At 41.2% G+C, this 24157-nt stretch overlaps 1 protein-coding gene across 6 annotated transcripts in view; it reads left to right on the top strand.

Moving 5' to 3' along the window:
* NUGGC (nuclear GTPase, germinal center associated) overlaps positions 1 to 24157 on the top strand; it is a 55061-nt gene that overhangs the window by 8250 nt on the left and 22654 nt on the right. For 3 of the 6 annotated variants that reach the window (XM_066278583.1, XM_066278584.1, XM_066278582.1), the window contains exons 2-10: positions 5251 to 5339; positions 8407 to 8511; positions 9390 to 9498; positions 10535 to 10757; positions 11371 to 11652; positions 16177 to 16386; positions 21880 to 22055; positions 23533 to 23551; positions 23844 to 23933. In XM_066278583.1, coding sequence (XP_066134680.1) covers positions 5297 to 5339; positions 8407 to 8511; positions 9390 to 9498; positions 10535 to 10757; positions 11371 to 11652; positions 16177 to 16386; positions 21880 to 22055; positions 23533 to 23551; positions 23844 to 23933 — 1257 coding nt within the window. In that variant the 5' untranslated portion in view covers positions 5251 to 5296. The remainder of the gene's footprint in view (positions 1 to 5250; positions 5340 to 8406; positions 8512 to 9389; positions 9499 to 10534; positions 10758 to 11370; positions 11653 to 16176; positions 16387 to 21879; positions 22056 to 23532; positions 23552 to 23843; positions 23934 to 24157) is intronic. The other 3 variants (XM_066278585.1, XM_066278586.1, XM_066278587.1) reach the window with 3 other exon arrangements.

Genomic DNA, 24157 nt, shown 5'->3' with positions numbered 1-24157 from the left:
GCTCTAGATCGGTCATCCAAACAGAGAATCAACAAAGACATAGTGGCCTTAAACAAAACACTAGAGCACCTGGATATGATAGACATCTACAGGACATTTCATCCCAAAGTGACTGAGTATACATTTTTCTCCAGTGTACATGGATCATTCTCAAGAATTGACCATATGTTGGGCCACAAAAACAACATCAGCAAATTCAGAAAAATTGAAGTTGTACCAAGCATATTTTCTGATCATAAAGCCTTGAAACTAGAATTCAACTGCAAAAAAGAGGAAAAAAATCCCACAAAAATGTGGAAACTAAACAACATACTTTTAAAAAATGAATGGGTCAAAGAAGAAATAAGTGCAGAGATCAAAAGATTTATACAGACTAATGAAAATGACGATACGACATATCAGAATCTATGGGATGCAGCAAAAGCAGTGATAAGAGGGAAGTTCATATCACTTCAGGCATATATGAACAAACAAGAGAGAGCCCAAGTGAACCACTTAACTTCCCACCTTAAGGAACTAGAAAAAGAAGAACAAAGACAACCCAAAAGCAGCCGAAGAAAGGAGATAATAAAAATCAGAGCAGAAATAAATGAATTAGAGAACAGAAAAACTATAGAAAAAATTAATAGAACAAGGAGCTGGTTCTTTGAAAAGATCAATAAAATTGACAAACCCTTGGCAAGACTTACCAAGGAAAAAAGAGAAAGAACTCATATAAACAAAATCCAAAATGAAAGAGGAGAAATCACCATGGACACCGTAGATATACAAAGAATTATTGTAGAATACTATGAAAAACTTTATGCCACTAAATTCAACAACCTAGAAGAAATGGATAAATTCCTAGAAAAATACAACCTTCCTAGACTGAGTCAAGAAGAAGCAGAAAGCCTAAACAGACCTATCAGTAGAGAAGAAATAGAAAAAGCCATTAAAAACCTCCCCAAAAATAAAAGTCCAGGCCCTGACGGCTATACCAGCAAATTTTATCAAACATTCAAAGAAGACTTGGTTCCTATTCTACTCAAAGTCTTCCAAAAAATTGAAGAAGAAGCAATACTTCCAAACACATTTTATGAGGCCAACATAACCCTCATACCAAAACCAGGCAAGGATGGCACAAAAAAAGAAAACTACAGACCAATATCTCTAATGAATACAGATGCTAAAATACTAAACAAAGTACTAGCAAATCGAATACAACAACATATTAAAAAAATAATACATCATGATCAAGTGGGATTCATCCCAGAATCTCAAGGATGGTTCAACATACGTAAAACGGTTAACGTAATACACCATATCAACAAAACAAAGAACAAAAACCACATGATCTTATCAATAGATACAGAAAAGGCTTTCGATAAAATACAACACAATTTTATGTTTAAGACTCTCAACAAAATGGGTATAGAAGGAAAATATCTCAACATGATAAAGGCCATATATGATAAACCATCAGCTAACATCATGTTAAATGGCACTAAACTGAAGGCTTTCCCCCTTAAATCAGGAACAAGACAGGGTTGTCCACTCTCTCCACTCTTATTTAATGTGGTACTAGAGGTTCTAGCCACAGCAATCAGACAAGACAAAGAAATAAAAGGCATCTATATCGGAAAAGAAGAAGTAAAGGTATCACTTTTTGCAGATGATATGATCCTATACATCGAAAACCCCAAAGAATCCACAAAAAGACTACTAGAAACAATAAGCCAATACAGTAAGGTCGCAGGATACAAAATTAACATACAGAAGTCAATAGCCTTTCTATATGCCAACAATGAAACAACTGAGAAGGAACTCAAAAGAATAATCCCCTTCACGATTGCAACAACAACAAAAAAATACTTAGGAATAAACATAACAAAGAATGTAAAGGACTTATATAATGAAAACTATAAACCATTGTTAAGGGAAATTGAAAAAGATATAATGAGATGGAAGAATATACCTTGTTCTTGGCTAGGAAGAATAAATATAATCAAGATGGCTATATTACCCAAAGCAATATACAAATTCAATGCAATTCCCATCAAACTTCCAATGACGTTTTTTAAAGAAATGGAGCAAAAAATCATCAGATTTATATGGAACTATAAAAAACCCTGAATAGCCAAAGCAATCCTAAAGAAAAAGAATGAAGCTGGGGGCATTACAATACCTGACTTCAAACTCTATTATAGGGCCACGACAATCAAAACAGCATGGTATTGGCAGAAAAATAGACACTCAGACCAATGGAACAGAATAGAAAGTCCAGAAATAAAACCACATATATATAGTCAAATAATTTTTGATAAAGGAGCCAAGAACACACAATGGAGAAAAGAAAGCCTCTTCAATAAATGGTGCTGGGAAAACTGGAAAGCCACATGCAAAAGAATGAAACTGGACTACAGTCTCTCCCCCTGTACAAAAATTAACTCAAAATGGATCAAAGATCTAAACATAAGACCTGAAACAATTAAGTACATAGAAGAAGACATAGGTACTCAACTCATGGACCTGGGTTTTAAAGAGCATTTTATGAATTTGACTCCAATGGCAAGAGAAGTGAAGGCAAAAATTAATGAATGGGACTACATCAGACTAAGAAGTTTTTGCTCAGCAAGAGAAACTGATAACAAAATAAACAGAAAGCCAACTAAATGGGAAATGATATTTTCAAACAACAGCTCAGATAAGGGCCTAATATCCAAAATATACAAAGAACTCATAAAACTCAACAACAAACAAACAAACAATCCCATAAAAAAATGGGAAGAGGATATGAACAGACACTTCTCCCAGGAAGAAATACAAATGGCCAACAGATATATGAAAAGATGCTCATCTTCTTTAGTTATTAGAGAAATGCAAATCAAAACGGCAATGAGATACCACCTCACACCTGTTCGATTAGCTATTATTAGCAAGACAGGTAATAGCAAATGTTGGAGAGGCTGTGGAGAAAAAGGAACCCTCATACACTGTTGGTGGGAATGTAAAGTAGTACAACCATTATGGAAGAAAGTATGGTGGTTCCTCAAAAAACTGCAAATAGAACTACCTTATGACCCAGCAATCCCTCTACTGGGTATATACCCCCAAAACTCAGAAACATTGATACGTAAAGACACATGCAGCCCCATGTTCATTACAGCATTGTTCACAGTGGCCAGGACATGGAAACAACCAAAAAGCCCGTCAATAGATGACTGGATAAAGAAGATGTGGCACATATACACTATGGAATACTACTCAGCCATAAGAAATGATGACATCGGAACATTTACAGCAAAATGGTGGGATCTTGATAACATGATACGAAGTGAAATAAGTAAATCAGAAAAAACCAGGAACTGCATTATTCCATACGTAGGTGGGACATAAAAGTGAAACTAAGAGACATTGATAAGAGTGTGGTGGTTACGGGGGGAAGGAGGGAATGGGAGAGGGAAAGGGGGAGGGGGAGGGGCACAAAGAAAACAAGATAGAAGGTGACAGAGGACAATCTGACTTTGGGTGCCGGGTATGCATCATAATTGAACGACAAGATACCCTGGACTTGTTATCTTTGAATATATGTATCCTGATTTATTGATGTCACCCCATTAAAAAAAATAAAATTATTTAAAATAAAAAAAAAAAAAAAAAAAAAAAAAGCTTTCCATAATTTCATTCATTCGGTCAGTATTTGTCAGTCATTGCACTTCATTGATAGAAATGCAACACTGAAACAAATGCAGTCAGGACCTTGACTAGCTCATGGCTCAATAAGGAAGAAGAGACCTAAATGAAGCATAGTAGGCATTATAACAGAGGCGTGCTTGGAACTGTGGTGACACAACAGGGGAGTGGCTGGGAATCAGGACACCGTTTCACAGAGGAAATGCTAAAACACAATCTTGAAGAAGGAGCAGGAATTCACCAAGAAGAAGAGAGAAGGGTACCCCACACAGAAGGAACAGCATGTGCTAAATTGCCTGGAACTTCCATAGGATATCCTGTCTTGGAGAACTGTAAAGGATTTGGAGTGGTCTGAGTGGGGGCTGCAAGATAAAGAATGGGGAGATAAGGGCCTAAGGCTCATGTCGTTGCACATAGTAGGAATTCGCATCACATTCAACAACACCCATCAAGTACAGAAACCATTTGGTTAGTTACTATCCCCAGTCAAACTAAGAGCAAGAAGCTGCTTTAAATAATGGGTTGTGATTTTTATTTGGGTTTAATATGTAAATAAGGCACAGTCTCCCTAACTAATGGCCTATGGGTCTGATGAGGGTTGACAGATCAGGTAACATTCTGCATATTTCAGAAGGACTGGTGACTCTCTGCTTTGAAGTACACAGCTGAGTGACCTAAATAGCAACAGCAGACATGGGGAGTAAGCACTTGCAGGGCTACTCACTTTTGTTCCTCTGGTTCTCCTGTGTGCACGTGTGGGGCGGGGAACGATGACAGAGAAGGTCCAGGATAGCATATCCCCACCCGGTCTGTGCAGCGCCCCCTGTTCTGAGCCTCTATGGGTCCAGGTCTCCCTCCATGACCTTGTCTGTTGGTGGACTGGAGACAGGTTGAATCTGACATTTCTCCTCATTGGTGTTTCTCTTTCTCCCCCCCGCCCCACAGATGCACATGCTATGGTCCTGCACAGGGCCCCAAGTAGGGGCGCCTTCCTCATTGGAGTGGGGGAGGGCTGGGGAGGAGATCCAGAGAACCTAGTTATTACACTTGTCCTTCCTCACTCTGGAGTGCCTAACACAACACCTGGGAACCCTACGAATGTCCAAAGTTCCATCCATCTCTCACATTCCTGCTGAGACCTGCTGGGACTAAATTGCACTGGCACAAGCATTCAGGGCTTACCTGATTCTACCTGATTGGAACGCTGATGGCACCCAAAGCAGCAAAGCTGCATAACTTCACTTTCACAGTTCTGGTCACTAGAGATCATTCTCGTTTCAGAATGAGTTGTCTTAAAGATGAATAGAAAGGTTGTATCAGTTTAAAGTTCTATAGATACGACTAGTATTGAAAACCAATGGTCAAGCACGAATTTTTGACATATTTAAATTCATTTGTGGTGTACTAGGCATTGTGAAGAATTCAAAGATAAGTTAGAGCAGAAATTGCCCTTTGGGCTTTGGAATCTAGTTGGGGAAACAAAGCATAAGCAGATTTACATGTTTGTTTTGGTTTTTTTGCTTTTTGTATTTACAGTTTCTGCTGTTCTGACCCCTCCCCCCACTTTGTATTTTTTAGGCTGGTTCTCCCAAGTGGATAAAACCAGGTGTTTACATAACAAGAAATGGCAGAAATGGAGGATTTTGTGGGTCAGGAGCCACAACCAGGTAACATCCCTACAGTATCCCCTGATGAGATAAATAGAACTATTTCCCATTGTATAGTAAAGGGCAAATGGGCTGAGAGTGTGTTTAACTCTAGTCACTGTTCCTTGCTGTTTATTCAGAAGCTGCTTTCTCATGCTACCTTTTATGAGTGAATGAAGATAACTTATTTCACCAACAACTAAATTAGCTTGTTCATAATGTAGTGGACTGTCTGACCAGCAATTAAGTTTAGGCTTCCCTCCCCTTTAAAAGAAGGGCCCAGGAAAACATCTTGGATTTTCTGAGGGTAGCTTCTCTTAGGATGGGCAAAGTAAGGCCCCTGAAATCATTTCAGGTGCTTTCCTTAGAAGGAGAGATGTGGGGTGAATCACATTAGAGTCGGTGATGGTGGCCCCCTCCTTGTAAGTCCGGGTGCAGGGCCCCTGGAGCCAAGGAAGGAGCCTTCCCCACGAAGATGCAGGGATGTACCCGCCTCCCTTCATTTGCAGAAAACGTGACATGTATTAATTACATCTTCTGTGTTTTGAGAGTGAAAGAGGCTCAGGAGCAAGGGAAGCTGAGTTTCTGGGTCAGTGGGTTAGCGGCTAGCATCTGAGGCACGGCTGGGCACACCAACCAAAAGAACTGTACTTTGGGGGCATTGAGGGAGTGGAGTTGTTTTGCTTGGAAGAGTCAGGGCAATGACTGATCCTGGTGTCAGGCTATTTGGGCTCAGTTTTCAAAAGTGACACCTTGTGGCAGCAAGAAGCAACAGCAGCAGCCGACTAAGGTTTCCTTCTTTGAACCGCCCCGGCCCACCCCTGCTGCTCGCGCCTGGATCAGTCAGTGAGAAACGCTGAAAAAGGCCAAGGAGAGCTTGACAATTACAGGGAATAATAAGAAATGTGCCAGCTCAGGCCACTTCATTTCAGTTACAATTTCATATAAAAATACTTCCCTTACATGGTGGAATACTTTCCCCTTGCCAGGTGGTTTTTCATTTCAGAAATTCAAGAAAAAGTTTAAAACCCTGCTGTTTTATCTGACTTCTTAACCTTTGCTTTAGCTGAGAAATAAGCTTCCAATGTTTTATCAGATTAATTGCCAGTGCTTATAAAGTTGAAAGAATGGCCAGGACATAGATCGGCCCCTTGTTTTATATAAGTGGCTAAGATGTTGTGCCAAGATTGTTTACACAAAAGAGTTCCTGAGTTTACGAAGTCTAGGTGAAGGCCCAACATCCATTTAGTTTCTTTTCACAGACAGGTTGTAGAAACATGCTGGGATCCTGAGACACCTTTTGTAACACCGCAGCTGGCCTGCGGGCCTGAGTGACATCTTCTCTTCTCTGCCTCTTCGTTTCCAGCTCCTGCCCGGAGCCAGCAACACTTGGTAGTTAGTCCGAATGCAGTCCTGAAATGGAGCCAGGATGAATTCTTTGAGTGGAGCTCAGTCATGAAGTTAGAGTGTCTGAGGTAGAAGGGTCTGAAGCACAAGCTCTTTCAACTCCCTGTCACTGCACAAGCATGAGCTGGCAGAGACTCGGGCCTTGGCAAACACTGTCCCTCTGCACTGTAGTACTCTCTGGGGCAGTGGTAGTCAACCTGGTCCCTACCGCCCACTAGGGGCGCTCCAGCTTTCATGGTGGGCGGTAGCGGAGCAACCAAAGTATTAATATAAATAAAAAGATAGATTTAACTATAGTAAGTTGTTTCATAAAGATTTCTTCTGCCAAACTTAGCGAAAATCTGACCTAAAGTACTTGGTAAGTAATTATTATTATATGCTTTAACTTGCTGTAACTCTGCTTTATAAATTTTATAAAGTTACTTCCATTACTGTGGAACCGGTGGGCGGTTAGAAAATTTTACTACTAACAGAGATACAAAAGTGGGCGGTAGGTATAAAAAGGTTGACTACCCCTGCTCTTGGGGTGTGAGCTGGCTCCAGCTCAGGGCAGAACTTGTGCTGGGAGACACAAGGCTGAACAGAAGGGGAAGGGTGCCTGAGCTCGCTGGGAGACCTGCATCGACAGCCAGTGAGGGAGGCTGTGCTTTGTGCTTGGGCTGCCATCCTGGGCCCCAAGTTCCTTCTCTGTGGTTCTTCAGGAAAGATGCTCTCCAACCTCATGTCAGTTTGGGAGCCTCGTGTCCTGAAGAGTGTGATGATTCTCAGGGAGTCAGCTCTTCTTGTTCACCTCACAGCCACTTCCTAAAGCCCAAGCCAGCCCCAGGAGTGCTGGGTCAGGACGATTTCCAACAACCCTGACCCCAAAGACCCACCTGTTGCCCCTTTTTAACTTCTGGGAGGTGTTTGCTAAAAACAATTCAAAACATGATATTTTGCTTATACCTTTTCCCCAGGAGTATAGACCCTACTAGCCATTTACTTTATAACCAAGGGAAACAACTAAAGTGAAAAACATCTCCACGGATCTAAAAAGATCTGCTTCTTGGTGATTTCTCTTCTTGTCTGCACAAGGAAGCAGCTGTGAATGACTTTCAGCGAGGAAGGGGGGAAAGTTTCCCAGACTTAATCTCTGAAGGGCACCCAGTAGTAAAGCACCCTCCAAAACTTGTATTGCATGTATCTTTTGCCAGCCCTCCCATTTTGCAGATGAAGAAACGGAGGATCAAGGAGAAATGATTTACCCTGGTCATGTGGCCCATTCTTTCCCCTGTTTTCTGCACCCAATCAATTTCTTTCCCAGTTTGAAAAGACCACCCAGAGGCCTTTCTTCACTCCATATGTAGCCCTGTCTTAGGCTTCTCTCTCTGCTGTTGGCACTTGGTGAAGAATATCAAGCCATTTTTGGCTTCTCAATATTTCCAAACAGGAACTTTTCATTTCACTTCAACATCTCTTCTGAGAAGATATGTTGGACCCTGAATTTTGGAACTCGATGCCAAGTCCTGGGAAGTCAGGACGGGACTGGAATGGCCCACCGGTGCCTGCTTCTGAAATGAACTTCCAGGCATGTGGAGCTGGCAGGGGCTTCTGAGACACTGGGTTTGTGTATTGATGGAAGTCAGGCAAATAAAACATGGCCCAAAACCTGTAATTTTATATAACCTCTGTTTTTCTCCAGTTGATGATGACTTATTTAAAGAACCAATGAAAAAAAGAAGACGATCAGATAGGGACCAGCGGTTCCGAGCATTTCCCTCCATAGAACAAAGTGCTCTTAAGGAATGTGAGTGTTATGAAACTATTATAGAGTCTTTTTGTTTTGTTTTATCCTGGCTCTATTCTTTTCCAAGTGTGGTCAAATACTCAAAGGAAGAGGAGGTTAAACTCAGGAGCAGAATGAAACATCTTTAAAGGATCTAGACCCAGAAAAGCAGGCCTCATAGTCTCTGCAGAGATGTAATTTGACAGTTTATCTCTAGGAGTCTCTGGAAAAAAGAGTCATTGTCCAAATATCCTCATCCTCATTAAAACAAAGAGTGAAATGGATGGTTTGGTGTTTTACTGGGTATTTATGTAATATTCTTGCTTTTTTATCCTTTTAAAAAAATAATATATTTTTATTGGTTTTGGAGAGAGACAAAGGGAGAGTGAGAAACATTGATTTGTTGTTCAACTTATTTATGCATTCATTGATTTTTCTTGTATGTGGCCTGACCAGGGGTCGATCCCTTAATCTTGGCATTTCTGGATGATGTTCTAACCAACTGAACTACCCAGCCAGGGCCCCCTTTTTCTTCTTTTAAAGTATAGTTGATATACAATGTTATATTAGTTTCAGGTTACATTTTTCTTTTTCTTATTATGACCAAGGAGAGAAGAATCTAGAAGGGCCAAAGCCCATGGCAAAGCCTATGCTGACTTCTGTTACAAGGAGTTCCTGAGCAGGCGGGCTCCTTGAGGGGCTGTCAGAACCAACGATTGCTCTCTCCTGCGAGCTGTTAGCTCTAGGGCCAGATAACTTGCTGTCTTGTTTCCTGGTTTCATTTCATTTCTTTCTTTCCCCTCCCTCTCTCTATAATATTGAGCAGACTCCTCCTGTGGAGACCTAGTGCCTGACCCCTGCCGGGTCCATGCCAGGTAATACATCTCTGTTGATTCCAGATGAGAAACTGGAGTCGCGGACCAGGAGGGTTTTGAGCAACACTTACCAGAAACTTATTCAGTCTGTCTTCCTGGATGACAGTATTCCCAATGGAGTCAAGTATCTCATGTGAGTCTGACATCAACGACCATCCAATCATTCTTCGATGTCTTTCCTTAGATGATTGTAGGTGCTTTTCTCCAACAACAAAAGGAAATTTTCAATTCGCAACTAAGCAAGAAAGCCGAACCTTTCCATAGCGATAGGCCATTGTTTATATTACTGATAGTTCCTGTTTGTTGGGATGTCACTTTTGTTGGTTAATCTGATAGAGACTTTATGTATATCAGATTTTAGTTAACTGCCCCAATATCCCTATAAAGGAGAAGCTATTATTATCATCCCATTTTACTGAAATAGAAGCTCAGAGAGGCTAAAACATGGACCAAAGTCACACTTTGGTTGAGTCGGTCAGAGGTGCCGGAATCTAACCCAGGCTGCGTGGCTCTGAGCCTGTGCCCTCAACTGCTGTGCTGAGCTGAGTTGAGGGACTTGAGTGCTACCAAGGCTGCCTCTCTGCTCAGTGAGACTCTGTGTTGCTCCTAATAATACTTTACCTCTGCGAAAACCTTTCTAGGGTCAAGACTATGTAATTTTCATAGAACACAAACAAGGATGCTTCACATCTATATAAACATTGTAGAGTTTATGTAGAATTATCATTATTTTTTAGTAGAATTACCAAGTATTAAAAAAATTGTATTGATTAATTTTAGAATGAGAGGAAAAGGTGGAGGGAGAGAGAGATAAATAGCATTTTATTGTTCTACTTATTTGTGAATTCATCGGTTGATTCTTGTATGTGCCCTGACTGGGGATCAAACTTTCAACCTTGACATATTGGGGACAATACTGTAACCAACTTAGCTATCTGGCCAGGGCCAAATTACCAAGTATTTTTGCATAATTTTCTTTGATCCCTATGACAACTCCATGTAATAAACAAGGATTAATATTCCTCTGTGACTAAATAGAGAGCAGAGACTCAGAAAGACATCGTGACTTGCTCAGGATTAGAACTCAGTTCCTTTGTGTTCTTCTATTCTAATATTCTTCCCATGATGCTTTGATGACCACGGCCATGTGCATTTTAAAATTGATCTAGAAACAGGCTTCTTGCTTTAATTGAAAAACCATCAGTGGACCCAATCTACATCGGATTATTTGGAAGCACTGGGGCTGGGAAGAGCTCCCTGATCAATGCCATCATCCAGCAAGCGATGTTTCTCCCAGTGTCTGGAGAGAGTATATGTACGTCATGTATTGTACAAGTGAGCTCGGGCTGCTGTGAGCAGTATGAGGCCAAAATCCACCTTCTCTCCGACCAGGTAAGAGTTTCCTTTCTTCCTCCTTTTCTCTTCCAGCCTTCCTCCTTCCCTTCCAGTTTTCTTCCCTTTCTTCCTCCTTCCCTTTCATCCTCCCTCCCTTCCTTCCTTCCTTTTCTTTCTTTCCTTCTCCCTCTCTCTTAGAGATGAACATTATATTCCTTGTACAGATAGCTCATGCCTTTGGTTGGATGAAAAGAACATATATAATACAGAATGGGAAGGTTCAATAGAGGGAGATGGGGGTTCTAGCCTGGCTCCTGACATTGTTCATTATGAGACTTTGCGGGGAAGTCATTTCCCTCCTTGGGTCCCTGTTTCCTTATCAACGAAACAAGAGGGTCCAGGCGTCCCCAAACTATGGCCCGCGGGCCACATGTGGCCCCCTGAGGCCATTTATCTGGCCCCCGCTGCACTTCCAGAAGGGGCACCTCTTTCATTGGTGGTCAGTGAGAGGAGCACTGACCCTCCAACAGTCTGAGGGACAGTGAATTGGCCCCCTGTGTAAAAAGTTTGGGGACCCCTGGAATCCCTTGCTGGATGAGAAGGTTTTAGATTTCTGGAATATGCAGTCCCCCTGCCCTCCTCAGGGACAATGACCTCCTTTCTTTGCCAGTGTTTTTGGTACCTGTGTCCTAAGGGGCTGGGCCTGCCTATGCCTTGGCAGGAGTGGAAGGAGGAGCTGAAGAACTTGACAAAACTCCTGCACAGGACAGAGGAGCTGAGCAGAGAAGAGGCAGATGTGTGGGACAGGGATGAAGCCGTGGAGGAAGCCATCTGCAAGCTACAAATGCTTTATGGCAGTGGGGCGGAAAGGAAGAACTATGAGGAGTTACTAAAGGCAAAGCCCAAAGGAAAGATTCCCACCTCTAGAATCATCACCCTCAAGGCAGATGAGGTAGCTTCAAATATTTTTTCTGTATTTATAATGAATCTTAAGTATAGCAATTGAATCCACTTAGGGGGCTTGCTCAAGATATGGTGTTTTATATTGGAAAAAAGTTGATACCCAAATCAGAAGTATCCATGACCAAATTATTTTTCATTATTTATGGCTGTCAAATGGGAATTTTTAATGTCTGAATGTGCAAAGGAAGGGTTATTTACACTTACTTGAGGATTACTTAAGGATACTTTGGCAGCAAATGATTAAAAAAAACAAACCCAAGGTAATGGCTTAAACAAATAGAAGACTTCTCACATACGAGGTCTGGAGGCAGTTGGCTTTGTGGATTGGTTCAGCAGCTCAACAATGTCAAAATAAATGTCTCTCTGATTCCTTTGACCCTCATCTTACTTGTTGCCTGGTAGTCATGATTGCTACTGAAGTGCTAGACTTCACAGCTAGCTTCAAGGAAGGAAGAAATGAATAAAAAGGTGACACCAACCACACATCTCCCTTTCATTGGAAAGTATAAGCTTTCCCAGAACACCTCCAACACATTTCTGTGAAGATTCCTTTGTTCAGAGCTGATTCACTTGGCCTTTCCTAGCTGAAAGGGAGTCTATCTAGACAAAGCAAGAAGCAGACTTGTCATGATTGGCTAAAACTAATCTCAATCCTCTACCCTCACAAACAAACAATCAGGATTCTTTTAGCATGAAGGACAAGATGGACATTAGATATACAATTAATAGATTGTATTATACTTGTAATCAATATTAATTTATTAAATTAAAATTCAATTTTAAATTATACTAAAATATTTGTGAAACAAATATTTAATTTATTCATGTTATACACTTAAAAATGTAGTTTTTCTTGCATCTTAAAATTCATCTTTAAAATATTGTCCTATTTAAACATCTGACTTTTTAAAATAAAAATAAGAATAATTACCTACACTGTGTTAAAATTTAGTGTTCAGTTATCTCCTAAGTTTTTAACATAGCAAATCCTCCTTAAATAGTTAATGCTACTTACATAATTAGTCAAATGTCCTTAGACTTTTTATATTATAGTTTGGATTGAATATATTCAATTCTTTCAAAAATTTTAAATTTAAATAATTGAGGGTACACTTAGAAGTCAAATGAATAAAATCTTTCAGGCACTTAGCTTCTGTTTATCCAGGAAATTTTTTAAAAAAAGTAGTAGCCATTTCTTATATTTAAATGAATGTTACTATTAAAAGTAATTATTGAATACATTCTTAATATCCCAAACATAAACTGAACATGTCAGAAGAAACACAATTATACAACTAGTTACTTTATCTGAATACACAGCTTACACCAAGTATCAATATAATACTTATTTCTTAACTACTCTGTGTTTAGAAATACCCCTTCCCAGTGTCACAAATTCACCTATTGAAACAAGGGTTACAGAATTACCATCTCTGTGAGGGAGAGGGCACACACTCAGAGTTTGGGTCAAGGTCTCTAGACTGGCATGAGTTTGCCTCCCAGAATGCTTTGCCTTAACTCAGTTTATTGGGTTGAGCCCTATTCTTCTAGAAAGGGACTTTTCTTTTCTTTTTTTTTTAAATTATAATTTTATTTTTTAATGGGGCGACATCAATAAATCAGGTTACATATATTCAAAGATCAACAAGTCCAGGTTATCTTGTCTTTCAATTATGTTGCATACCCATCACCCAAAGTCAGATTGTCCTCTGTCACCTTCTATCTAGTTTTCTTTGTGCCCCTCCTCCTCCCCCTTTCCCTCTCCCTTTCCCCCCTCCCCCCGTAACCACCACACTCTTATCAATGTCTCTTAGTTTCACTTTTATGTCCCACCTACATATGGAATAATGCAGTTCCTGTTTTTTTCTGATTTACTTATTTCACTTCGTATAATGTTATCAAGATCCCACCATTTTGCTGTAAATGATCCGATGTCATCATTTCTTATGGCTGAGTAGTATTCCATAGTGTATATGTGCCACATCTTCTTTATCCAGTCGTCTATTGACGGGCTTTTTGGTTGTTTCCATGTCCTGGCCACTGTGAACAATGCTGCAATGAACATGGGGCTGCATGTGTCTTTACGTATCAATGTTTCTGAGTTTTTGGGGTATATACCCAGTAGAGGGATTGCTGGGTCATAAGGTAGTTCTATTTTCAGTTTTTTGAGGAACCACCATACTTTCTTCCATAATGGCTGTACTACTTTACATTCCCACCAACAGTGTATGAGGGTTCCTTTTTCTCCACAGCCTCTCCAACATTTGCTATTACCTGTCTTATTAATAATAGCTAATCTAACAGGTGTGAGGTGGTATCTCATTGCAGTTTTGATTTGCATTTCTCTAATAACTAAAGAAGATGAGCATCTTTTCATATATCTGTTGGCCATTTGTACTTCCTCCTGGGAGAAGTGTCTGTTCATGTCCTCTTCCCATTTTTTTATTGGATTGTTTGTTTGTTTGTTGTTGAGTTTTATGAGTTCTTTGTATATTTTGGATATTAGGCCCTTATCTGAGCTGTTGTTTGAAAATATCATTTCCCATTTAGTTGGCTTTCTGTTTATTTTGTTATCAGTTTCTCTTGCTGAGCAAAAACTTCTTAGTCTGATGTAGTCCCATTCATTAATTTTTGCCTTCACTTCTCTTGCCATTGGAGTCAAATTCATAAAATGCTCTTTAAAACCCAGGTCCATGAGTTGAGTACCTATGTCTTCTTCTATGTACTTTATTGTTTCAGGTCTTATGTTTAGATCTTTGATCCATTTTGAGTTAATTTTAGTACAGGGGGACAAACTGTAGTCCAGTTTCATTCTTTTGCATGTAGCTTTCCAGTTTTTCCAGCACCATTTATTGAAGAGGCTTTCTTTTCTCCATTGTATGTTCTTGGCCCCTTTATCAAAAATTATTTGACTATATATATGTAGTTTTATTTCTGGACTTTCTATTCTGTTTCACTGGTCTGAGTGTCTATTTTTCTGCCAATACCATGCTGTTTTGATTGTCGTGGCCCTATAATAGAGTTTGAAGTCAGGTATTGTAATGCCCCCAGCTTCATTCTTTTTCTTTAGGATTGATTTGGCTATTTGGGGTTTTTTATAGTCCATATAAATCTGATGATTTTTTGTTCCATTTCTTTAAAAAATGTCATTGGAATTTTGATGGGAATTGCATTGAATTTATATATTGCTTTGGGTAATATAGCCATCTTGATTATATTTATTCTTCCTAGCCAAGAACAAGGAATATTCTTCCATCTCATTATATCTTTCTCAATTTCTCTTAACAATGGTTTATAGTTTTCATTATATAAGTCCTTTACATTCTTTGTTATGTTTATTCCTAAGTATTTTATTTTTTTTGTTGCAATTGTGAAGGGGATTATTCTTTTGAGTTCATTCTCAATTGTTTCATTGTTGGCATATAGAAAGGCTATTGACTTCTGTATGTTAATTTTGTATCCTGCGACCTTACTGTATTGGCTTATTGTTTCTAGTAGTCTTTTTGTGGATTCTGTGGGGTTTTCGATGTATAGGATCATATCATCTGCAAAAAGTGATACTAGAAAGGGACTTTTCAAACCCATGCTTTTTCTTTTATGTAGCTCTCATTGTGTCTACCTTATATTTTTTTAGATAAAATATCTTAAAGAACTTTTATCATCCCCTCCTTCATAATTTCTTGTCCTTTGATTAGAATGGATGAACTTTACCACTCCCTACCCAGATAGCAACAGTCCCCCGATTTAATCTCAACTCTTTAAAGAATTTACTTCCTTATTTTTCTTCCAGACCATTTTACAGATAATTATTAACAATGACCACCTTAACATCCCAAATCCTCTCTCCCCTGAAGTAGCTCAGTAGAAATTTGTTGCCATGCATAGTTGCTGGCATGAATGTGTCATTGTCCCCAGATATGTTTAGGTAAGAATGACAGGCTGAGAACAATTCCCCATCCCACCCATCACCATGAAAACACCCTGAAATGCCTATATGTCAAGGTATTTTTTGTACTTGAAAGATAAATTTTAAAAACTTTTTAAAAGATTATATTCGGGCCATTTGTTAATTTGGAAATCATGGTCACCATATCCCTATCAATCTTCTGTAGCCTGGGCTCTCTGGTAATTAAAATGCTCCCACTAGCCATGCCAGAAGAATCCCCTCTCTCCAAAATTCAGAAAATTGCACATTAATTACATTCATTTTAGACTTGAGATGGAATTTAGGAGATAAAATCATTATCTCCAGGTAAGCTATAACTTTGCTGAAGTCCCATTCTAACTGACTCTGGTTTCTTCACCTATAAGTTGAGGAGCTTGAACTCCTGATCTCCAGGTCCTCTGGCTCCCAGAATTCAGGCCGTTGTTGACTGATCACAGGCTTCCTGGGGCCTATTGCTGCTTCTTAATAATGATTCAGTGTACCTTCGGTGAATCTGAATCAGAGCTCACCCAGGATAGAAATGCTGGGAGAATATCTAATGGGCGTGACTTTTCCCTCCTTCCTCAGGCAGAAGAGCTGTCTGTCAAGCTGGACCCCTACATCCGGACTAAGAAGAGAGACTGGGATGGAGGACCTGCTGAAGCACAAATATGGCCCTTGATCAAACATGTGGAAGTGACTCTTCCCAAATCAGAGCTGATTCCGGAAGGGGTAGTGCTGGTGGACATTCCGGGCACAGGTGACTTCAACAACAAGAGGGATGAGATGTGGAAAAAGGTGATTCTCTTTTATATGGATTTGTTCCCTCTTCCCTCAATCTCTAGACCCTGTCTAAAGCAACAAAGAATTCTCTGCTTTCAGCTTCAGGGATTCTGTGAGTTCACTGAAGTTAAATTCTTCCACTTTCTATGTGCTAAGCCTCAGGGCAATGGCAGGATCTGGGTGGCTAGAGAAACTGGAGAGTTAGAATTCATGATGTGGGTCTGGCAGTTGGATCAAATATGTCTATAGAGAAGGGGCAACAGGAGAGTGGCCAAAGAGTAAATAGAGAAAACAAGGACAGAGTGGGAGAGGAAGGCCAAGATTTGGGTACAAAGCAGAGAGGCTGACAGCCAGACACTAAGGGACCAGAAGGCTGCTACTGTGTTTGGTTGTTTGGAACAGGAACTCAAGAAAGCAACCCAAAGTGCAGTGCAATTAATCAAAGGACTCTCAAAGGATCCCATGGGACCCAGCCTGGCCTCAGGGCCACTTCTCAGATGGAAGCAGCTATTTTCTTTTTTATCCTCTGCTTGGTCTCTGGTGACTGTTTCTCTTTGTGCATCTCTCTGCAGAGTCCTGTGTCTCTCTTAAATTTCTCTAGTTAGCCATCAGGAGCCGAGCCGTGGAAAATGACTGCCCCAGCCCTGTCTCTAAATGACATTATGTAGTCTACATGCCTGTGACTGTCTAACTATATAGTCTCTGTGTTTTAGTTCAAATTCCCAAGAATGTGATTAGTTACTGTCCATTGAACAGATTCGCTCCCTCTGATTGAATATCCAGCCCCAGTGCACTCAGCCGTGGCTGACAGTGGTAGTTGAAATGAAAGTCCACCCATTCAACCAAAATCTTATGTAGGGGTTTGATTCCCGTGAAATGGGATACGAACTGACCCAGAACCCCCAGATGTGTCTACAGCCAGAGTTAAGCATTAGAGTAATTTGATCTGCACCTAGAGGCTGAATTTTTAAGAATTTATCTCTTTGTTCATTTGCTTTCATTCATCACACACAAATAATATGTAACAACCTACTAAGCACTGAGGATGCAAAGATTATAGATAATGATAATAATAGCAGACATGTACTGAACATCTACTTTGTGCCAGCTACTATTCTCAGTGAAGTAAGTTGCCCATTATAACACTAGAGGTTTTAACCCAGGCAATATGGCAGTGAATGAAAAGCCCTCTTATGTCAAGAAGCATGTATGTGCATGTTTGTGTGTGTGTGCAATGTTTATAAACACACAGTAAAAGTAATATCCTGCCTTCTAGAAGGATACACACCCAACTGTTAGCAGCAGTTTCTGTGTTTACCACCACTCTTAACTACAAACACCTATGTATTGTTTGTATATTTTGTATGAACATGTATTACCTTTCCACTAAAAAGTTGAAAGCAAAATAAAACAATGATGAATGCAAAGCAGAGCCTTCCTACAGAGGGCTGAGAGTCTAACGGGATAGATAAAACATACAGATGACTAAATATGTGGCAGAAAGTGATGTAACAGAGGGACAAGGTATGTAAACATTCAAAAGTAGGAATTGCCTCCAATAGGAACTTTTATGTCTCCAACAAACACCCGTAAAGCATCTATTCAATTTTGTAATAGATTCTGGACGGGCAAAGACACAGTCCTTGTCCTTGGGAGTTTCATAGTCCAGAAGGGAATCAATTAGTCATACTAATTAACAAACCATATTACTTAAAAATGAGAGCACAGAGTGATCATTTCCTTTTGGAGGTGCTGAGGACTGAGAGGGGACACTGAAGCTCAGCCTGTATCGGGCAGAGAAGGTGGCCAGAGACGGGACCACTGAGCGCTGGCCAGAGAGCCATCAGTGAGGAAGCTGGCGTGGGGGGAAGGATGAGTCTTCCTGGGGGGCTGGAAGGAAGGGAGTGGGGGTGTAGAGAGGTGCAGAAGACAAGCCTGGAAATGTTGGGGGTAGGTAGGCTTTAATGCCATGCATCCTGGGAAGCTCAAAGGACAAGAGGGGCTGGGATGCGTGATAGAGGAAGAGAAGGTAACTTTAGGTAGAAGGAGCTCAGGAGCACAGGTGGGGAACACAAGGGACATAGGACGGGAGCTAGGAGGGGACTGGAGGGAAGGCCTGTATCAGTGAGTCACGATGAGCGCAGCAGCTGTGGGACTGTGGGCCAGCAGAGCTGTGTGACTGGTTTCCAATCCAGATCAGGCTAATAGGATCAGCATGAGAGTTTACAGATAATCAGCCTATGCCCTGATTTTACAGAGGAAGAAATGAAGGCTCACTGAGGGGAAGTCATTTGCCCAAGACCACACAGCCATTAGGGGCAAAATTTGAAGCAAACAGCAGGTTCCTACCTTCCCAGCTGAGCCTTTATCTATCACCCTCTCAGGATGTCCCCTTGACCAGGCAGCCCAGGCCTGGCCACCAGAGCCTTTGTTTCTGCAAGATCTCAGTTGTTGGAGTGGAATTACCAGCCTCGTTAGCTCCAGGCCAGGCCCAGGGAGCAGCAGCCTAGGGGAGGCAGCCAGCCCCTCTCACTGGATGGAGCCGTGGTTGACGCCAGTTCAGATACACTGGGCAGCTTATCAAAGGCCACTCAGAAAAGAGGAGCCAGCAGATCTGGCTCTGAGACCTGCTCTGAGGCGGCCGGCCTGCAGCAAAGGGATGGTTCCCAGCGTGCTCTGCTTGGCTTTGGCTCTCCTGCATTCTTGTGGTTTTGTGATCTCCCCTCACAAGAAGTTACTAAAGACTTCCTGCTTTCCAGGGAGAACAGAGCCAACACCTCTGCCCCATCTCCCCAGCTGCCAGCCTAGCCTTTCCCAAAGTAAAACAATTGTGAATCCAGACCTCCCTGTTCTGCCACCTACAGGTCCTGAGAAATTAGGCATGTCACCTGACCTCTCTGAGGCCATTCTCAACTTGGGGAGGGGAGGAGATGGAGGTGGCAGGGGTGCCATCCCACTCACTCCTAAGTCCAGTCACTCTTGTTTTATAGACAAGCTTTTCAGTGTCTTCTTCAATCCTAATTTGCCAAATCCTGGCAGTTAGGGGCATTGTGTAGGGCCTGAAATTTAATCATTGCAACCTCTATGATTGCAGTCCTCTTCTCATGTTAATAAACATTTATTAAGCACCTGTAGTTTACAAGGACCATGGGGGAATAGTGTTGACCTTTAACAGACAGCCAGATAGTTTTCTAGCAAAATGGGTTGATTTAGGGACAATAAATAATTGCGATTTGGGGCATGCAATCTAATGGTGAACAATACTGAAGTCCAGAGAAACAAAAAAGAGGAATGCTCTTTTAGGGACTTGGGAGGGGCTGTTGTCAGTGAAGAGTCCATTGGAGGAAACTGAAATTTCAAAGTATAGTGATTTTCCATTAGCTGAGTTATGGCAGCCTCCCATTGGCTGGGCTGTTACTGGGCAAAGAGGAATCTTTTCTTTCTTCTGCAGAGGTGGTAAAGTAGTGTCACTTCTGTTGGAGAAGCAGGGTACTTCATTTCCTGTGGAGGTCAGTAGTGTGTGTTGAGCGACATATGTGTGAGAGTTCTCTCTTCTACCCTATCAACTCCATTTTAAGTGGTTTTGTTATTTTATTATTAATTTTCACATTACAAAGGTGGGAAAATGCCTGTCCTTGAAGAGCTTGCAGCCTGACATCCTATGATCTTCCACAGCCTGACTGAATAGCCTGAAGTTTCCCTAAGTTGTTACAATTTGGAAAGTGGGAAGGAGCAATGGTTTTACTTTTTTCTGCCTAAATGTGAATTCATCCACACAGAGAGGAGATTAAGACCCGTGGCTGTGTGTCCTTAAGCTGATCCTTTGCCTCTGGGGGCCTGTGACCTTCTCTACAAAAGAGTAAAGTTTAACTCTAGAGATTGATGATTTTCAAGCAATAATCCATGAAACCAAGAGATTCATGGGCAGAGGGTGAGGGGCTCTGAGCAGGTTGTGGCTCTAAACCCTCTACCCCCAAATCAACTTGAGCAGTTCTATTTTTAAAAATCGAGTTTGAAGATTAGAATTCTTCATAAGATTTCATATGAAAAAGGCTCCATGCTAAAAACAAGTTTGAAACCTACTATTCTAGATTAAGGTTGCTCAGTTTTGGGACTATTGACATTTTGGGCAGAAAGCTCTCTGTTGTTGGGGGTGCTGACCAAGGCATTATAGGATGTTTAGCAGCATCCTCGACCTCTACCCTCTAGATCCCAGCTCCCCATGTCATAACAATTGAAAAGATCTCCTGACATTGCCACATGTCCTCCAGGGTACAAAATTATCACCAGCTAAGAACCACTGGTGTAACCAGAGGAAAAGGGGGTGGAGGAAGGTAGAAGAAGGTAAAAGGGGGATAAATGGTGATGGAAGGAGACTTGACTTGGGTGGTGAACACACAGTACAATATACAAATGATGTACTACAGAATTGTACACCTGAAATCTGCATACTTTTATTAACCAATGTCACCCCAATAAATTCAATTTTTAAAAAAGAACCACTGGTATAAAGCAAAATAATGATTTAATTAGCAAGTCACAAACTTGTCACACTTTTATGTGCAAAGAGCTCTTCTGAGGAACCACAAATAAACTTCATCCTTGAGCTGGACCAGCTTTTCATGTACATGGAGATGTAAAACAGATTAAACAATACTGTGAAAGAAATGTCACAGGCACACAGGATTACTCGCCCCATGGAAGCTGCTTGTTTGATAAAGCAATATTTGTGCTATTAATCATAAGTTGTAATTTCATATTCACTGGCCTTGGCAACTTGAATCACATGGTTCCTGGCTCCCCACTTCCTCATGTGGCAGTGTGCTGAACAGGCAGGGACAGTCGGACATCAAAGTGGTGCCCCGTGATGATAGTTTTGGGGAGGATTCATGACCAGAACTAGTTCTGAGAAAACAATAATTTCCCCTAGAGGACAATTGAGATAAAGCAAGCCAGTAATGGAGCTGGTACTTGAGGTCTGACTTCTTGAGTTTCATCAATCACTAATGCCACAAACATCTAGGAAGCCTCCGCTGTGACCACACACCATACTTGCGGTGACATGGATTCCAAACTGAATAGTGCAGCCCCTCCCCATCAGGCACCTCACAATCTGGATGGGGGAGGTTGCGAAGAGCCAACCCTGTGCATTAACTCTGTCTGGGAGGCACTCAGGCAGGGAAGTCCAGGTGGTGGAGCATGCAGAGCAGGGGTGGTCAACTCATCCTCAGGTGGCTCTTAGCAATGTCTTAGAGGGCAAGTGGAGGTCAACAGAGGTTGTGGCAAGTGCAAAGACTTGAGAAATGACAGAGCAAGTTACATGACAGAAACCACAAGAAGCTCAGTATAGTTGGAGCATAGGGACTGCGGTGGGGAGTGGGAAGAGTTGGGATGGAGAGAAAGTCGGGGGCAGAGCATGGATGACATAAATAATACATTAAGGGGTCATGGCCTCTACAGCTGAGACACCATTTATATTCTTAAGCATGTTATGGTCACGTTTCACAGACCATTGATAAATGCTCAGTGATCTGGGTGATCAGTGACATTGAAAGAGTTTCCGGAGGGAGAGCCCATGAAGACCTTCTGAATGAGAGCATCAAAGCCTGCCAACGGGGTTTGTGCAGGGACATTGCGCTGGTGGTCACCAAGACGGACAAACTCCACTTGCCGGAATATCTAAGGTACCACAATGTTGGGCTTGCAGGGATGTGGTCTTGCCTCCATGGGTCCTGACAACAGTAATGAAGTAATGATGGAGCTTTGACTTTAGGATGCAGTAGACATTGTGGACATGGAGAAGTGATTGTTGGGGGTGAAAGTATAAGAGATTTCCCGGGCCATCAGGACCCTTGAGTGCACTGGCTCAGGAATCTGAACCATTGTGGCCCCTCTTCCAGAGTAGCTGCTTATCACCCACCAGGTTGTCCTCCACAGCTCCAGGGGTGCATGACATGCAGACAGCTCCTTCTGGAGTTGTGTGGTGTGACGGTCCTGCCTGGCCCCCAGACATGGAAAATGCAGATGCTCCACAGCTAGTAGACACTTTCTAGAATATTCTCTGGCACAGTGCAGCTTTGAAGTGTCAGATTCTCTTTCCATATTTGTCTACTCCTGAGATTTTAAACCCATTTGGAACAAAGTTTTCAATGTTTTAGAACTTTGGCCAAAAGTAAAAGCATTCTTGCAGAGTTATATTTCTAATAAAAAGAAAGAAAGAAAGAAAAGAAAAGAAAGAAAGAAAAAGATAAGCATTTTAGAGCTTAGTAGATGCTAATTTATGTTGCTATTTATGTAGCTCTCTGGGCCGCCCTCTGCCCCCCTGTCCATGTAACTAGGAGGACTACAGCTTATTTTCCACATTGGGACACTTGGAACTAAAAGGTGGTGCTATTACCCATTAAAGAGGATCAGCAGGTATAAACTGGGCTGTGCTGGGTATGTGGGCATATGGCCAAGGGACATAACATTGTTGATGCTTATCTGCTCTAACAAGAGCTTCTTTACCTGCCTCCTCTCACATTTCCCCTGTGCCTTCTGAAACTGGAGCCTGCTGTCTCCAGGAATTTACCGAGCAGAAAAACCTTCCTCAGTGAAGAAACAGGTTAAGGCTTTTGCCCCTAGCTTCTTGCACTCATGGTCTAGGTTGGAATTTTAGCTTCATATTTTTTTCCCTGCAGATTCCATCCACCACGGCCCCATCCACTGAGTAATATCTAAAGCTCTCCCTCTCCAATGCCAACTTGAAAGCAAACCCTAGGTCAATCTAATAATTTATTGAATGTTTATTGAACGCAGTGGTGAGGGCTGCCAATTCAGAGATGCATGTTGCCTTGTCACTGAAGTCACTGTCTTAAAAGAGGGGTAAAGTTTAGATGAGAGGGACAAGCAAAATGCTATGGAAACCCAGAGAGGGGGCTGCATTTTGAGTGGGTCAGGGGGTGAGGTCACAGCAAGTTCACTGATGGCAAAACATTGAGAAATGAAGACACTTTTTTCAAATGGACACTGGAGGTGGATGAGAAGATAGAGCACTTGGGCCACAGAAAGAGCTTATGCAAAGTCATAGAGTCGTGACAGTATATGCCGCTTTTAGGGTAAGTCACAAGACTGCAGTGACACGTGATAAGTAATTGTTACAATTTTCTAATTTCATTTCAGGGAAAGAAAAGTGGGAAATGTAAGTATGGACTCATTATTTTTATTTTTAATTTTTAAAGCTCTACTGAGATATAATTGGTATACCAAAAAATTGCACACATTTAATGTAAACATCTTGATGAATTTGGATGCATGCATGGACTGGTTATTTTTAAATAATACTTTTGATGATTAATAGTATATACTGTAATTTGAATACATGCACATTTGTCTGGGCCAAGTGAAGACCTGTCAATAAAGTGCATCTTACACTTCATCACTCTTGATAACTGTATACTCTTTGGATGCTTTTATTTCCCTTCACAATCTAGCAAGTTATTCAAAGTCAGCGAGAGGCTGTTTTAGAAAGAAATGAAGTGATAAAACAACAAAGAAACAGAATTCTCAAGGAAAAACTAAAGGTGAGTTAACAGATTTCCCTGTGTATTTTTCTGCTTTTCAACCACTCAGATTTTGGAAAATAAATGTCTATTTGGTCTAGGGTAGTTGAAAAGGTAAAAATTTTGGAGTAGACAATTTGGACTTAACCTATAGCTATTGATCAATAGCTTTGTGACCTTGGGTGAATTACTATACTTCTCTGAGCCTCCATTTTCTCATTTGTAAAGTAGGAAATTATAATACC

Source organism: Saccopteryx bilineata, chromosome 1 (assembly GCF_036850765.1).
Source record: "Saccopteryx bilineata isolate mSacBil1 chromosome 1, mSacBil1_pri_phased_curated, whole genome shotgun sequence".
Lineage (NCBI taxonomy): Eukaryota > Metazoa > Chordata > Mammalia > Chiroptera > Emballonuridae > Saccopteryx > Saccopteryx bilineata.
The sequence above is the reverse complement of the archived record's forward strand: the minus strand, read 5'-3'. Positions and strand labels throughout refer to the sequence as shown.